Source organism: Somniosus microcephalus, chromosome 22 (genome assembly GCF_052327205.1).
Source record: "Somniosus microcephalus isolate GS21.2 chromosome 22, FLI_Smic_1.0, whole genome shotgun sequence".
NCBI classification, from domain to species: Eukaryota; Metazoa; Chordata; class Chondrichthyes; order Squaliformes; family Somniosidae; genus Somniosus; species Somniosus microcephalus.
The window spans coordinates 9,759,095-9,775,796 of NC_141008.1; the positions used below are offsets into that span (position 1 = coordinate 9,759,095).

Sequence of the window (16,702 nt, forward strand, 5' to 3'; positions counted from 1 at the left end):
CTTCGCTGCTCCAAGGAGAACAACCCCAGATTCTCCAGTCTATCAACATAACTGAAGTCCCTCATTCCTGGAATCATTCTCGTAAACCTTTTCTGCACCTTCGCTAAGGTCTTCACATCCTTCCTAAAGTGCGGTGCCCAGAATTCAACACAATACTCCAGTTGCGACCAAACCAGTGTTTTATAAAGGTTCATCATAATTTCCACGCTTCTGTACTCTATGCCTCTATTTAGAAGCCCAGGATCCCGTAAGCCTTTTTAACTGCTTTCTCAACCTGCCCTGCCACCTTCAACAATTTGCACACACATACCCCCCATGTTCGTGCACCCCCTTCAGGATTGTACTCTTTAGTTTATATTTCCTCTCCTCACTCTTTCTACCAAAATGTATCACTTCACACTTTTCTGCATTAAATTTCATTTGTCACGTGTCCGCCCATTCCACCAGCCTGTCTGTAGCCTCTTGAAGTCTATCATTATCCTCCTCACTGTTCATTATACTTCCAAGTTTTGTGTCATCTGCAAATTTTGAAATTGTGCCCTGTACACCCATATCCAGGTCATTAATATATCAAGAAAAGCAGTAGTCCTAGAACCGACCCCTGGGGAACACCACTGTATACTTTCCTCCAGTCCGAAAAACAACTGTTCACCACTACTGTTTCCTGTCACTTAGCCAATTTCGTATCCATGCTGCCACTGTCCCTTTTATTCCATGGGCTTCACCTCTGCTGGCAAGCCTATTAGTTGCTGTATATGGGGCTGTGGCGTGCACGCCGAGATTTCTGGCCGCCTCCTTGCACGGTGTCTGGGCACACCCTTTCCATGGCCATCTCTGCTGTGTCCCAGACAGGACCTAACTTCTCTGCTTCATTTGGGCGGCAGCAATTCCTCGCCAGCCTCTGAACACTCAGGAGCTCGGCACCCTGCAGTTAACTCAAGCCATTCAGCAACCCTGCTTCCAGAAAAACCTCAGATGGTCTCAAGTCCTGGAGTGGGACTCAACTCCCATGTCCATAAGAGCAAGTCTCACATTGAATTCCCCCATTCAAAGCTTGCATTAGTCCACTGGAAAAACCCTGCTACCCTAAAAATGAATTTGGATCATAAGAACATAAGAGATCGGAGCAGAAGCCAGCCATTCAGCCCCTCAAGCCTGCTCTGCCATTTAATGAGGTCATGGCTGATCCGATTTTGGCCTGATCTCCACTTTCCTGCCCACTCCCCAAAACCCTCGACTCCCCTGTTGCTCAAAAATCTATCTCCGCCTTGAATATATTCAATCATCGAGCCAAGAACTGCGTCATTTACTCAATTCAGGTGCGTCAAGCAAGACTATCAGACATAAGTAAAGAAACAAGTTTATTTTGCAGGAGCCAGTCAAATAAAATACCCATTTCATTGTTTCTGACACGAACCAAACTGGCCCAGGCGCACCTTTCACAGCAACAGCAACACCTCCCGCACTTGGAGCAACGCCGCGGGAGACCCGCCAGTGGGGTCAGGAGCGATTCCCGCGCTCAGCCCCGGCGGGCGGGCGGCCCGCTCTCCCCCCTGCCCTGCCGGCGGCTGTACCTGTAGGCCAGGGTCATGCACTCCAGCAGCCGGCTCAGGCTCGGGTCGATGCTGAGGCGGCCGCGGCTCCGGGGTCCGAAGCGGTAGGTGCGGCAGGTCCGCCGGTTCACCGTGTCGAAGTCGCAGCCTCTGCGCTCACTGTGCGGGCTCGACACCATGAAGTGCCCGCTGTGGATCACCTGCGAGCGGCTGCCGGGCAACGCGGCCCCCGCCCGGCCGGGCTCCGAGCCCTCGGCCGCGGCTCCCCGAGTAACCAGCCCTTCCTCGGCCGCGCTCATCGCACTGAGAGCCCGCGGGCAACACCGCGGCTCCCGCAGCGGCTCATCTACATAATCAGCCCGCCGCCGGCCCCGATTAGGCAACATTAACATAATCAGCCCACCGCCTGGCGCTATTGGGCAACATTAACATAATCAGCCCACCGCCTGCCGTTATTGGACAATATTAACATAATCAGCCCACCACCTCCCCGATTGGGCAATATTAACATAATCAGTCCACCGCCTGCCCCGATTGGGCAGTATTAACATAATGAGTCGACCGCCTGCCGCTATTGGGCAGCTTTAATATAATTCATAATTTTCCCACACCCTTTGGTTGCAAGGTGCAGACCAGGACAGTGAGCACATGGGGGGAGCAGCCCAGCTGATCCAGGGTCCACACCTGGTCCTCTCGCCCCAGAAGCTCATTAGCCCACTGAATATTCCCAGCATTTTCTGTTTCTGGTAAAATAGGAGAGATCAGCCTGTACAGTGGCTCATTGTCACCTGCTCCAGCCACACTGTGGTACAGGAAGGTGTCACATGCAGTCTTCTCTCTTCAATCTCTTCCAGTGGATCCCAGTGGCAGGGCAAGCTGCAATGGGTGAACATCAATAGAGCTCTCCTTTCCTAACTTCCAAAGTGACATTCTTCAATTCTATGAAAATTAGAAGAATGAGAGGTGATCTCATTGAAACATATAAAATTCTTAGAGGGCTTGACAGGGTCGATGCTGAGAAGCTGTTTCCCGTGGCTGGGGAGTCTAGAACTAGAGGACAGGATAAGAGATACCATTCAGTACTGAGATGAGGATAAATTTCTTCACTCAGAGGGTTGCGAATCTTTGCAATTCTCTACCCCAGAGGGCTGTGGATAAGAACATAAGAATTAGGAGCAGGAGTCGGGCGTACGGACCTTCAAGCCTGCTCTGCCATTCAATAAGATCATGGCTGATCTTCCACCTCAACTCCACTTTCCTGCTCGATCTCCAAATCCCTTGATTCCCCTAGAGTCCAAAAATCTATCCATCTCAGCCTTGAATATACATAGAAACATAGGAGATAGGAGCAGGAGTAGACCATTCGGCCCCTCGAGCCTGCTCCGCCATTCAATGAGATCATGGCTGATCATCCAAACTCAGTACCCTGTCCCTGCCTTCTCCCCATATCCCTTGATCCCTTTAGCCTTAAGAAATATATCTAACTCCTTCTTGAATATATTTAATGAATTGGCCTCAACTGCCTTCTGTGGTAAAGAATTCCACAGGTTCACCACTCTCTGGGTGAAGAAATTCCTCCTCATCTCTGTCCTAAATGGCTTACCCCTTATCTTTAGACTGTGACCCCTGGTTCTGGACTCCCCCGCCATCGGGAACATCCTTCCTGCATCTAGTCTGTCTAGTCCTGTTAGAATGTTATAAGTTTCAATGAGATCCCCTCTCATTCTTCTAAACTCCAGCGACTATAAGCCCAATCAGCCCACTCTCTCCTCATACGTCATTCCTGCCATCCCAGGTATCAGTCTGGTGAATCTTCGCTGCACTCCCTCCATGGCAAGAACATCCATCCTCAGATAAGGCAACCAAAACTGCACACAATACTCAAGATGTGGCCTCACCAAGGCCCTGTACAACTGCAGCAAGACATCCTTGCTCCTGTACTCGAATCCTCTCGCTATGAAGGCCAACATACCATTTGCCTTCTTAACCGCCTGCTGCAGCTGCATGCTTACCTTCAGCGACTGGTGCACAAGGACACCCAGGTCTCGTTGCACTTCCCTTTCTCCCAATCTATTGCCATTCAGATAATAATCTGCCTTCCTGTTTTTGCCACCAAAGTGGATAACCTCGCATTTATCCACATTATACTGCATCTGCCATGCATCTGCCCAATCACCCAACCTGTCCAAATCATACTGGAGTTTCTCGGCATCCTCCTCACAGCACACACGCCCACCCAGCTTTGTGTCGTCTGCAAACTTGGAGATATTACATCTAGTTCCCTCCTCCAGATCATTAATATATATTGTGAATAGCTGGGGTCCTAGGACAGATCCCTGCGGTACCCCACTAGTCATTGCCTGCCACTCGGAAAAAGAGCCGTTTATTCCAACTCTTTGCTTCCTGTCTGCCAGGCAGTTCTCTATCCAAGTCAGTACCTTGCCCCCAATCCCATGTGCCTTAATTTTGCACGCTAATCTCTTATGTGGGACCTTATCAAAAGCCTTCTGAAAGTCCAAATACACCACATCCACTGGTTCTCCCTTATCTATTCTACCAGTCACATTCTCAAAAAATTCCAGTAGATTAGTCAAGCATGATTTACCTTTTGTAAATCCATGTTGACTTTGTCCGATCCTGTCACTGTTTTCCAAGTGCTCTGCTATTACATTTTTTATAATGGACTCTAGCATTTTCCCCACTATCGATTTCAGGCTTACCGGTCTTTAATTCCCCATTTTCTCTCTACCACCTTTTTTGAATAGTGGGGTAACATTAGCTACCCTCCAATCCATGGGAACTGTTCCAGAGTCTATAGAATTTTGGAAGATGACCAGCAATGCATCTACCATTTCTAGGGCCACTTCCTTAAGTACGTTATGATGTAGATAATCAGGTCCTGGGGATTTATCGGCCTTCAATCCCGTCAATTTCCTTAACACCATTTCCCTACAAATACTGATTTCATTCAGTTCCTCCCTCTCATTAGACCCTATGTTCCCGACATCTCTGGGAGTTTATTTGTGTCCTCTTTTGTGAAGACAGAACTAAAGTATGTATTTAATTGGTCTGCCATTTCTTTGTTCCCCATTATAAATTCCCCTGATTCTGACTGCAAGTGACCTACGCTTGATTCACCAATCTTTTTCTCTTCACATATCTGTTGAAGCTTTTACAGTCACTTTTTATGTTCTTTGCAAGCTTACTCTCATACTCTATTTTCCCCCTCTTAATTAATCCCTTTGTCCTCCTTTGCTGAATCCTAAACTGCTCCCAATCCTCAGGTTTGCTGCTTTTTCTGGCCTATTTATATGTCCTCTCCTTGGATCTTATGCTATCCCTAATTTCCCTTGTTAGCCACGGTTGAGTCAGCTTTTTTGTTTTATTTTTATGCCAAACAGGGATGAACAAATTCTGTAGTTCATCCATGCGATCTTTAAATGTTTGCCATTGCCTATCCACCATCAACCCTTTACGTAACATTCCCCAATCCATCCTACCCAACTCGCGCCTCATACCATCATTTCCTTTATTTAAATTCAGGACCCTAGTCTCTGAGTCAACTACTTCACTCTCCATCTTAATGAAGAATTCTATCATATTATGATCACTCCGCCCCAAGGGGCCTCGCACAACAAGATTGCTAATTAATCCTTTCTCATTACATAATACCCAGTCTAAGATGGCCTGATCTCTAGTTGGTTCCTAGACATATTGGTCCAGGAAACCATCCCGTATACACTCCAGGAATTCCTCCTCCACAGTATTGTTAATAATTTGGTTAGCCCAAACTATATGTAGATTAAAGTCACCCATGATAACTGCTGTGCCCTTATTGCACGCGTCTCTAATTTCCCATTTAATGCCATCTCCAACCTCAGCATTACTGTTTGGGGGTCTGTATACAACTCCCACTAACGTTTTCTGCCCCTTGGTATTTCTCAGCTCTACCCATGCAGATTCCACATCATTAGAGCTAATATCCTTCCTTACTATTGTGTTAATCTCCTCTTTAACCAGTAATGCTACCCCACCTCCTTTTCCTTTTTGCCTATCTTTCCTGAATATTGAATACCTCTGGATGTTGAGTTCCCAGCCTTGGTCACCCTGGAGCCATGTTTCCGTAATCCCAATCATATCATATCCATTTACATCTATTTGCGCAGCTAATTCATCCACCTTATTATGAATGCTCCTCGCATTAAGACACAAAGCCTTCAGGCTTGTTTTTTTAACACTCTTAGACGTTTTAGAACTATTATTTACTGTGGCCATGTTTGATTTAAACCCTTGACTTCTCTGCCTGCCACTTTTGCTTTTCTTCTTCCTGTCTTTTGCTTCTATCCTTGTTTCGCATTCCTCAATATCGCAGCATCCACAGCCCTCTGAGTGAAGAAATTCCTCCTCATCTCAGTCTTAAATGGCCGACCCCTTATCCTGAGACTATACCACCTAGTCCAAAACTCTCCAGCCAGGGGAAACAGCTTCTCAGCTTCTAACCTATTAATCCCCTTCAGAATCTTATGTGTTTCAATGAGATCACCTCTTATTCTTCTAAACTCCAGAGAGTATAGGCCCAATCTACACAATCTCTCCTCATAGGACAACCCTCTCATCCCAGGAATCAATCTAGTGAATCTTCGTTGCACAGCCTCCAAGGCAAGTATGTCCTTCCTCAGATAAGGAGACCAAAACTGTGCACAGCACTCAAGGTGTGGTCTCACCAAAGCCCTGTACAATTGTAGCAAGACTTCCTTACTCTTGTACTTCAACCCCTTGCAATAAAGGCCAACATGCCATTTGCCTTCCTAATTGCTTGCTGTGCCTGCATGCTAACTTTGTGTTTCCTGTACGAGGACACCTAAATCTCACTGAACACCAACATTTAATAACAGAAAAGATGCTCACGATGTGGTCTCCTCTACATTGGGGAGACCAAACGCAGATTGGGTGACTGCTTTGCGGAACACCTCCATTCAGTCCATAAGGGTGACCCCGAGCTTCCAGTCGCCTGTCATTTTAATTCACCGCCCCACTCCCACTCAGACCTCACCGTCCGCGACCTCTTGCATTGTTCCACGGAAACCCAGTGTAAGCTCGAGGAACAGCACCTCATCTTCCGATTAGGCACTTTACAGCCTTCCGGACTCAATATCGAGTTCAACAATTTCAGATCATAACCTCGGCCCTTATTACATTTTTATATATATGTTTTTTTATCCACACCTTTGTTTTGGCCCTTCCCCATTTTTTTTCTCTCCCACATGGCAGCCGTCTCTCATTCTGCCAGCGCATTTCACACCTAATCTGAGCAGTCTTTTGTCTCTTTACTAGTCCAATCACCATCTTGTCTGGTTTTGAATACCTCTCAATGTCTCTTCACTTCTCTTTTGTTCTTTCATCCCCATTTCCCAGCCCCCAAACTGGCCTTTTAATCGGTTTCATTTCCTGTGTTTTTTCAGTCCTGACGAAGGGTTTCGGCCTGAAACGTTGACTCTATTTCTCTCTCCACGGATGTTGCCTGGCCTGCTGAGTTTTTCCAGCATTTTCTGTTGTTATTACCAACATTTAATAGTTTCTCACCATTTCAAAATCTTTCTTTTGCAATTCTTCCTACCAAATTGAATAACCTCACATTTCCCCACATTATACTCCATCTGCCACCTTATTGCCCACTCACTTAACCTGTCTATATCCCTTTGCAGGCTCTTTGTGTCCTCCTCACAACTTACTTTCCCACCTAGCTTTGTTTTGTCAGCAAACTTGGATACATTCGACCCAGTCCCTTCATCTAAGTCATTAATATAGATTGTAAATAGCTGAGGCCCCAACACTGATCCTTGCGGCACCCCACAGCCTGCGAACCGAAAAATGACCCATTTATACCTACTCTCTGTTTTCTGTCTGTTAACCTCTATCCATGCCAATGTATTAACCCCAACCCCATGAGCCCTTGTCTTGCCTCGTGGCACCTTTTATGTGGCATCTTATCGAATGCATTTTGGAAATCCAAATATACGACACCCACTGGTTCCCCTTTATCTACCCTGCTAGTTACAGCCTCAAAAAACTCTAATAAATTTGTTAAACATGATTTCTCTTTCATTAAACCATGTTGACTCTGCCTAATCATATTATGATTTTCTAAGTGCCCTGTTACCACTTCCTTGATAATGAATTCCAGCATTTTCCCAACAACTGATGTCAGGCTAATTGGCGTGTAGTTCCCCATATTCTCTCTCCGTCCTTTGTTGACTAGCGGGGTTACATTTGCTACCCTCCAATCTGCTGGGACCATTCTAGAATCTAGGGAATTTTGGAAGATCACAACCAATGCAGCCACCTCTTTTAGAACCTTAGGATGTAGGCCATCAGGTCCAGGGGATTTGTCCGCTTATAGTCCCATTAGTTTCTCAAATACTTTTTCTATTAATTACTTTACGTTCCTCACTCTTATTAGATCCTTGGTTCTCCACCATTTTTAGTATGCTTTTTGTGTCTTCTACTGTGAAGACAGATACAAAATATTTGTTTAAAGTCTCTGCCATTTCCTTATTCCCCATTATAATTTCCCCTGTCTCAGCCTCTAAGGGACCAACAGTTACTTTTGCTACTCTCTTCCTTTTTACATACATGTAGAAGCTTACAATCTGCTTTATATTTCTTGCTAGTTTACTCATTTTATTTTCACCCGTATCAATTTTTTGGTCATCCTTTGCTGGTTTCTAAAGCTCTCCCAATCCTCAGGCTTACTACTAATCTTTGCAACATTATAAGCATCTTTTAATTTAATACTATCCTTAACATCTTTAGCTAGCAATGGATGGATCACTTTTCCCATGGAGTTTTATTTCTCAATGGAATGTATATTCATTGCGAATTTTGGAATATTTCTTTAAATGTCTGCCACTGCTGATCTGCCATCATACCTTTTAATCTAATTTCACAATCTACCTTAACCAATTCTCCCCTCATACCTATGTAATTGGCTTTAAGTTTAAGACTCTCGTTTTGGATTTTAGTATCTCACTCTCAAACTCAATCTGAAATTCTATCATATTATGATCACTCTTCCCCAGAGGATCCTTTATTATGAAATTACTAATTAACCCTGTCTCATTACACAATACAAGATCTAAAATAGCCTGTTCCCTGGTTGGTTCCATGATGTATTGTTCTAGAAAACTGTCTCGAATGCATTCCATGAACTCGTCCTCCAGACTACCTTTCCCAATTTGATTTGTCCAGTCTATATGAAGATTAAAGTCCCCCGTGATTATTGTATTACTTTTGTTACATAGAAACATGGAAGTGTAGGATTCGCAAAATTTCCACATTTCCCCAAAGGTTACTATTAATAAAAGGGACCCTGCGTGGACATTTTAAAAAGGGTACCCAAAGATGGCGTCCGCACCTCATGGCTGAAAGCCTGTAAGATTTTTAAAAGCTTGGACTCTGTGGCACAAGCAGCTTTTGGGGAAATCGAAACCTAACATGCAGTTTCTGTGAAGAAGGACCTTTTGTATTTTTGAAAAGCAGACAGCAGGACTTTGAATATGCATTAAGCCAAATGGGAGACAGATCAAAACCAGTTAGGCCTATACTTGAGGCCATCAAGCAGTTTGCATAAATAATCAGAAACAGCTTAGGGAAGCCATCGAGGCTGGTCAGGCCGATTAAGATGCTTTAATAGCAATACAGCTCAGACATCAGGCCAGTAGGTGCGATTACCGGCCATCTAAAAACATTTAGTTTAGATTGCTACAATTATTTAAACTAGCCCGCCAAGATTGGGACAATGAACTAACCTGATTTGGCGCGCAGATAAGGGCCATGCGAAGGAGTATAACTGAAGGCCCCGGGTAGCAATCTCTCTCTTGCTCTCTTCTTCTTGCTCCTCGCCCTCATGGCTGCTGCTCTTCCCCCGTCCCGCACTTACCGCCTGGCCACCACCCATGCCTTTCCCCGTCCCATCAGGCACGCCTGGCATTGTACCAGGCGGACACGGACAAACCAGGCCTGGCAAGGCGGGACGCGATGAGGTGAGGAGGCTAGGCGAATTAGGAAGACGGATGGGAAGACGATTGAAGAAAAGCTTTGAATAATCGGGCTTTCAATCCAGCTGACCTGCGACTATCTTCATGCAAACTCCAACTGCCGACCGAGGAAGAGGAACCATCGTCCCTGCAAGGCAAAGTACCCAAGCAGAGACTTTAACTTTGGGGTACTCGTGCCTGGACAACGCCCTTGCAGCACCCCGAGACCACGTGACGATGGCAGGCTCCAGAGAGCACCAAGAGCGAACCCCAAGCCCCGCCGCTGTTTTGAGTTCAGCAGATCTTTGATTGGTGAGCATGAATTCTGGCCCCTCATAGCTTAATCTAGTTAGGTATAGGGGGTGGGATAAGGATAAGGGGGTTGTTAAGATAGTTGTTTTCCCTCAATGTGCCATGTGTTCCCCATTCCCTGTATAAGTATATAGTTATTTGTATTTGCCTGTAATTTTATACTAGTAACTTCTCGTAAGACTGTTATTTTTCTGTTTAATAAAATCTTGGTTTTGCTTACATCCAAACCACCTACCTACTCGAGTCTTTTTCTGTACCGCCGCCTGTACCCAAGTCCGGTGTCTAGAACCCAGGGGTGTGGGAGCGATTCGAACCGCTCACAAAGTCAGGGGCATAACTGACTGGGCGCACGCGCCAACCCCACACCACCCCCTACAGAAGATAGGAGCAGGAGTAGGCCATTTGGCCCCTCGAGCCTGCTCCGCCATTCAATGAGATCACAGCTGATCATCCAAATTCAGTACCCTGTCCCTGCCTTCTCCCCATATCCCTTGATCCCTTTAGCCTTAAGAAATATATCCAACTCCTTCTTGAATATATTTAATGAATTGGCCTCCACTGCCTTCTGTGGTAGAGAATTCCACAGGTTCACCACTCTCTGGGTGAAGTAATTCCACCTCATCTCTGTTCTAAATGGCTTACCCCTTATCCTTAGACTGTGACCCCTGGTTCTGGACTCCCCCGCCATCGGGAACAGCCTTCCTGCATCTAGTCTGTCTAGTCCTGTTAGAATTTTATAAGTTTCAATGAGATCCCCTCTCATTCTTCTAAACTCCAGCGACTATAAGCCCAATCGACCCAACCTCTCCTCATACGCCATTCCTGCCATCCCAGGTATCAGTCTGGTGAATCTTCGCTGCACTCCCTCCATGGCAAGAACATCTTTCCTCAGATAAGGCGACCAAAACTGCACACAATACTCAAGATGTGGTCTCACCAAGGCCCTGTACAACTGCAGCAAGACATCCTTGTTCCTGTACTCGAACCCTCTCGCTACGAAGGCCAACATACCATTTGCCTTCTTAACTGCCTGCTGCACCTGCATGCTTACCTTCAGCGACTGGTGCACCAGGACACCCAGGTCTTGTTGCACTTCCCCCTTCTCCCAATCTATTGCCGTTCAGATAATAATCTGTCTTCCTATTTTTGCCACCGAAGTGGATAACCTCGCATTTATCCATATTGTACTGCATCTGCCCAATCACCCAACCTGTCCAAATCATACTGGAGTTTCTCGGCATCCTCCTCACAGCACACACGCCCATCAGCTTTGTGTCGTCTGCAAACTTGGAGATATTACATCTAGTTCCCTCGTCGAGATCATTTATATATATTGTGAATAGCTGGGGTCCTAGGACCGATCCCTGTGGTACCCCACTAGTCACTGCCTGCCACTCGGAAAACGACCCCTTTATTCCAACTCTTTGCTTCCTGTCTGCCAGGCAGTTCTCTATCCAAGTCAGTACCTTGCCCCCAATCCCATGTGCCTTAACTTTACACGCTAATCTCTTATGCGGGACCTTATCAAAAGCCTTCTGAAAGTCCAAATACACCACATCCACTGGTTCTCCCTTATCTATTCTACCAGTTACATCCTCAAAAAATTCCAGTAGGTTAGTCAAGCACGATTTACCTTTTGTAAATCCATGTTGACTTTGTCCGATCCTGTCACTGTTTTCCAAGTGCTCTGCTATTACATCTTTTATAATGCACTCTAGCATTTTCCCCACTACCGATGTCAGGCTTACCGGTCTATAATTCCCTGTTTTCTCTCTACCACCTTTTTTGAATAGTGGGGTAACATTAGCTACCCTCCAATCCATAGGAACTGTTCCAGAGTCTATCGAATTTTGGAAGATGACCAGCAATGCATCTACTATTTCTAGGGCCACTTCCTTAAGTACCCTAGGATGTAGATTATCAGGCCCTGGGGATTTATCGGCCTTCAATGCCGTCAATTTCCCTAACACCATTTCCCTACAAATACTTATTTCTTTCAGTTCCTCCCTCTCATTAGACCCTATGTTCCCCGACATCTCTGGGAGGTTATTTGTGACCTCCTTTGTGAAGCTCCTATTATTTGTTGATTAATACGCTGTCCAATGGTATAGTTACTGTTTTGGGGCCTATAAACTACTTCCACCAGTGTTTTCTGCCCCTTATGTCTTATCTCCACCCATACTAATTCTACTTCCTGATCTTCCGAGCCAAGATCCTTTCTCATTACTGTCCTTATGTCATCCTTTATCAGGGCTACCCCCTCCTGTTCCATCTTGCCTGTCTTTTTGAAATGTCAAGTACGCTGGAATATTCAGTTTCCAACCTTGCAACCACATCTCTGTAATGGCTATGAGATCAAAGCCATTCATCTCTATTTGTGCCACTAATTTGTCTATCGTGTTATGAATGCTTTGTGCATTCAAATAAAGAGCCTTTAATTGTAATTATTTTTAATGATGCTCAGTCATTGAGTAAATTCAAGACTAAAATAGATAGATTTTGGGGCACTAAGGGGGGACTGTCGGGTGAGAAGAGATTGAGTAAACTAGGCCTGGATTCTCTTGAATTCAGAAGAATGAGAGGGGATCTCATTGAAGCATACAAAATTATTACAGGGCTTGATCTGGTGGATGCTGGGAGAATGTTTCCCTTGGCCGGGGAGTCTAGAACCAGGGGGCCACAGCCTCAGGATAAAGGGTAGGCCATTCAGGACTGAGATGAGAAGAAATTTCTTCACACAGAGGGTGGTGAATCTTTGGAATTCTCTACCCCAGAGGGCTGTGGAGGCTCAGTCATTGGGTATATTCAAAACAGAAGTCGATAGATTTCTGACTAGTAAGGGCATCAAGGGATATGGCGATAGGGCCGGTGAATGGAGTTGAGGCAGAAGATCGGCCATGATCTCACTGAATGGCGGAGCAGGCTCGAGGGGCCGAATGGCCTACTCCTGCTCCTATTTCTTATGTTCTTGGGATATGTGGATAGGGCGGGAAAGTGGAGTTGAGGTAGATCTTATTGAATGGTGGAGCAGGCCCGAGGGGCCATATGGCCTATTGCTGCTCCTTATTTCTTATGATCTTATAGGAGGCCATTCAGCCCATCGTACCTGTTCCGGCTCTTTGAAAGAGCTATCCAATTAGTTCCACTCCCCCACTAGTTCCCCATAGCCCTGCAAATTTTTCCCCTTTAAGTATTTATCCAATTTCCTTTTGAAATCAATCTACACAATGCACTGCAGTAACTCGCCAAGGCTTCTTCAGCAGCACTACCCAAACCCACGACCTCTACCACTTAGGACAAGGGCAGCAGGCGCTTGGTAACACCATCATCTCCAAGTTTCCCTCCAGGTCACATACCATCCTGACTTGGAAATATATCGTTGCTGGCTCAAAATCCTGGAACTCCCTCCCAATGTTCACTTTAATTTTTTTTGGGGTGCGTGGCCCCTTTAAAAGAGCTGCGCGGCCCATTCAAAATAACATGCATGCGTGGTTTTTCCTATTTAAGAGCCGATGAGCCGGCTGCGCGGGAGCTGCAGAGCGCTGCACGGCCACGCGCTTAAAGGAAACATTGCCCCCAACCTAACGGCACTGTGGGAGTACCTTTCACCACATGGTCTGCAGCAGTTCAAGATGAAGACACAACTCCACCTTCTCAAGCGCAATAAAGGCTGGCCTTGCCCCCAACACCCACATCCCAAGAATGAATAAAAAATGAAATGGAATGCAGTAGGATTAATGATGAAATGGAATGGAATAGAATAACTTATGAATTGTACTAACATAAATGAAGCAAGAAAATAGTGTAGAATGAAGGATAGAATGAATTGGAATAGAATTAACAGTGAAATGAGACAGAATAGAATGATGGGAATGAATTGAACGGCATCAGTAGGATAGAAATGAAGGGAATGGAATGAAGTAGAATAATTTGAAATAGAAAGAAATAAGGGACTGGAATTAAATGGAATAGAAAAAGTAATTGCTTACTGGCAGAATGTAATTGCATATAATGAATGATGCAATGGAAAGCTGGAAGTAATTGAATTCAACAGAATGATGGCATGCAATAGAATAGAATGAATGGCAGAATGGAATATAATGGAACAAATGAAGAAATGGAATTGATTAGAACAAAATAATTGATTGGGATGGAATTAATGAGAAATGGAATGGAATTGCATATAATGAATGATGGAATGGAATAAAAGCATGAAAGAATGTCAATGATGGAATGGAATTGAGTCAATGATGCAATGGATGGCATATAATGAATGATGGAATTGAATAGGAAAGAATGGATTGAAAGAGAAATTGGCATAAAATGAATAGAATGGAACAATGCATGATAGAATAGAGTGAATAATAGAATGGAATCAATGGAGTGAATGAATGATTCAAATGAATAAAATGAAGCATGGAATGAAATAGAGTGAATGATAAATTGGCATCGAATGAATGAATGAATATAATGTACTTATTCTGTGCCTTTCATCCCACTGCTGTTCTGCAGTCCTGTGTGCTAATTCCTCATTCCACCTACCCTCAGTAGCTCACTCATCTTTCTAAAATCTGCCTGATTCCAACCTGGTCTTTCAGTTTTTATACGGACATGTTCGCTTTCTAGTTGGATCTCAAACCTCATCATGCTGTGGCGGCTACTCCCCAGGTGCTCACCCACATTTAGCTCATTTACCCAATCTCCCAATCTATTTCATTGCTCAGAACCAGATCTAGCAAAACCTCCGCCCCTGTAGGCCATCTACCATACTGCTTGAGGAAGGAGTCCTGTACTCATTTGTTTAATTCAAAAAACAGGCCATTCGGCCCAACTGGTCTATGCCAGTGTTTATGCTCCACATGAACCTCCTCCCACCCCTCTTTATCTCACCCCATCAACATAACAAATGAAAAGGAACAAATGCAATGAATCAAATGAACAAAAGTAAATAAAAGATGAATCAAGTTAAATGAATAAGATTAATTGAATTAAATGAATAAAATGAACAAATAGCTCAAATGCAATGATGAAATAACTAAATGATATACAATGGATGAAATAGATAACATCAAATAAAGTGGAAAAATTAAACAATTTAAATGATTTAATTAATGAATGAAAATAAATTAAGGAACTGAATCAAATGAATGGAATGTATAAAATAAATAAATAATTAGGAGCAGGAGTTGGCCATACGGCCCCTCGAGCCTGCTCCGCCATTCAGTAAGATCATGGCTGATCTTCGACCTCAACTCCGCTTTCTCGCCCGATCTCCATATCCCTTGATTCCCCTAGAGTCCAAAAATCTATCGATCTCAGCCTTGAATATACTCAACGACTCAGCATCCACAGCCCTCTGGGGCAGAGAATTCCAAAGATTCACAACTCTCCGAGTGAAGAAATCGCACCTTATCTCAATCCTAAATGGCCAACCCCTTATCCTGAGACTATGCCCCCTGGTTCTAGACTCTCCAGCCAGGGGAAACAGCCTCAAAGCATCTACCCTGTCAAGCCCTCTAAGAATTTTATACATTTCAGTGAGATCACCTCATTCTTCTAAACTCCAGAGAGTATCGGCCCAATCTACTCCATCGCTCCTCATAGGACAACCCTCTCATCCCAGGAATCAGTCTGGTGAATCATATCGGATCAATGGAATGAAATAAATAAATCAAAGACAAACATTGAAACTAAATAAAGGTAATGAAGCTAATGAATAAAATTAATAAATTAAATAAATCAATAAAATGAAAAAACAGAGAAGTAAAAAAATAAGTTGTGAATAAAGGAAACAAATGAAATATATGGAATAAAATAAATGAATCAAATGATAACAAGGAAATGATTAAAACAAACAAAATGAATCAAATGATTGATGTGAATGAATGAATGCAATGGATCTTATTGGAATGAAATCTATTGCAGGAACAAAATGAATCAGATCAGGTTAATGTAATGAATGGAATGAAACAAACAGAATTAATTAATGATGCAAAGGAAGTGAATCTAATGACAACAGTGCAATACTGCACGGAATCATACACTGGTGTAGTGATGTGTTCTCTGGGTTACTGGCCCAGTAACAAAAGTTCCAATCCAACGGTGGCAGTTTGAGAATTTGAGTTTAGTTTTTCCGGTATCAGTGACTATGAAGCAGTTGGATTGTTATAAAAACCCAACTGTCTTAGGGATGGAAACCTGCCGTCCTTACCCAGGCTGGCTTATACGTGACTCCAGTCCCACATCAATGTGGTTGACTCTTACCTGTCTTCTGAAGTGGCCTAGCGAGCCACCTGGTTACATCAAACCTCAGCCAGGCCGATGGGTTAACATCCAACCTTCCTTTACTCAACTGAGTTTGTAGATCAGTGACACGGGAGCTTTGTTCATCCCCCATGGATTAAAGTACATTCACAATCAACTACAACAAAATACCCATTAAAAGTTGCCAATTAATGGATTTATATTTTCAAAGTCAACATTCTGAAGAGATTTAATTTCTAGTGGATGGGCAAATTCATTTCTCCTCCTACTGTCCTCTTCTGAAGGTTTGGCCTACAGGGGCGGAGGTTTTGCTAGATCTGCAGTTCCAGGGGTATGAGACACACTCTGGCACCTTCCCAAATTACCATTCTTCACGTGCGAGTTTAAACTGTGAATATGAATATCCACACGCACACATTTTCCAGGGGTCATTGGGTAGCAATCAGGCCCAATGTAGCACCTGAAATTGTTTTTAATTCTGAATTTGAATTATCCTTTGCATGGACTTCAAATGAAGATCCCAAATAAACCCACAAA

At 44.2% G+C, this 16,702-nt stretch overlaps 1 protein-coding gene across 6 annotated transcripts in view; it reads right to left on the reverse strand.

The window, feature by feature from the left end:
• mlxipl (MLX interacting protein like) overlaps nucleotides 1-1,919 on the reverse strand; it is a 273,904-nt gene extending 271,985 nt beyond the window's left edge. For 4 of the 6 annotated variants that reach the window (XM_085964155.1, XM_085964156.1, XM_085964158.1 and 1 more), the window contains exon 1: nucleotides 1,575-1,918. In XM_085964155.1, the coding sequence (XP_085820281.1) occupies nucleotides 1,575-1,852 (278 nt within the window). In that variant the 5' untranslated portion in view covers nucleotides 1,853-1,918. Of the gene's footprint in view, nucleotides 1-1,574 lie in introns of all 6 variants that reach the window. The other 2 variants (XM_085964159.1, XM_085964157.1) reach the window with 1 other exon arrangement.
• Nucleotides 1,920-16,702: the final 14,783 nt, after the last annotated feature.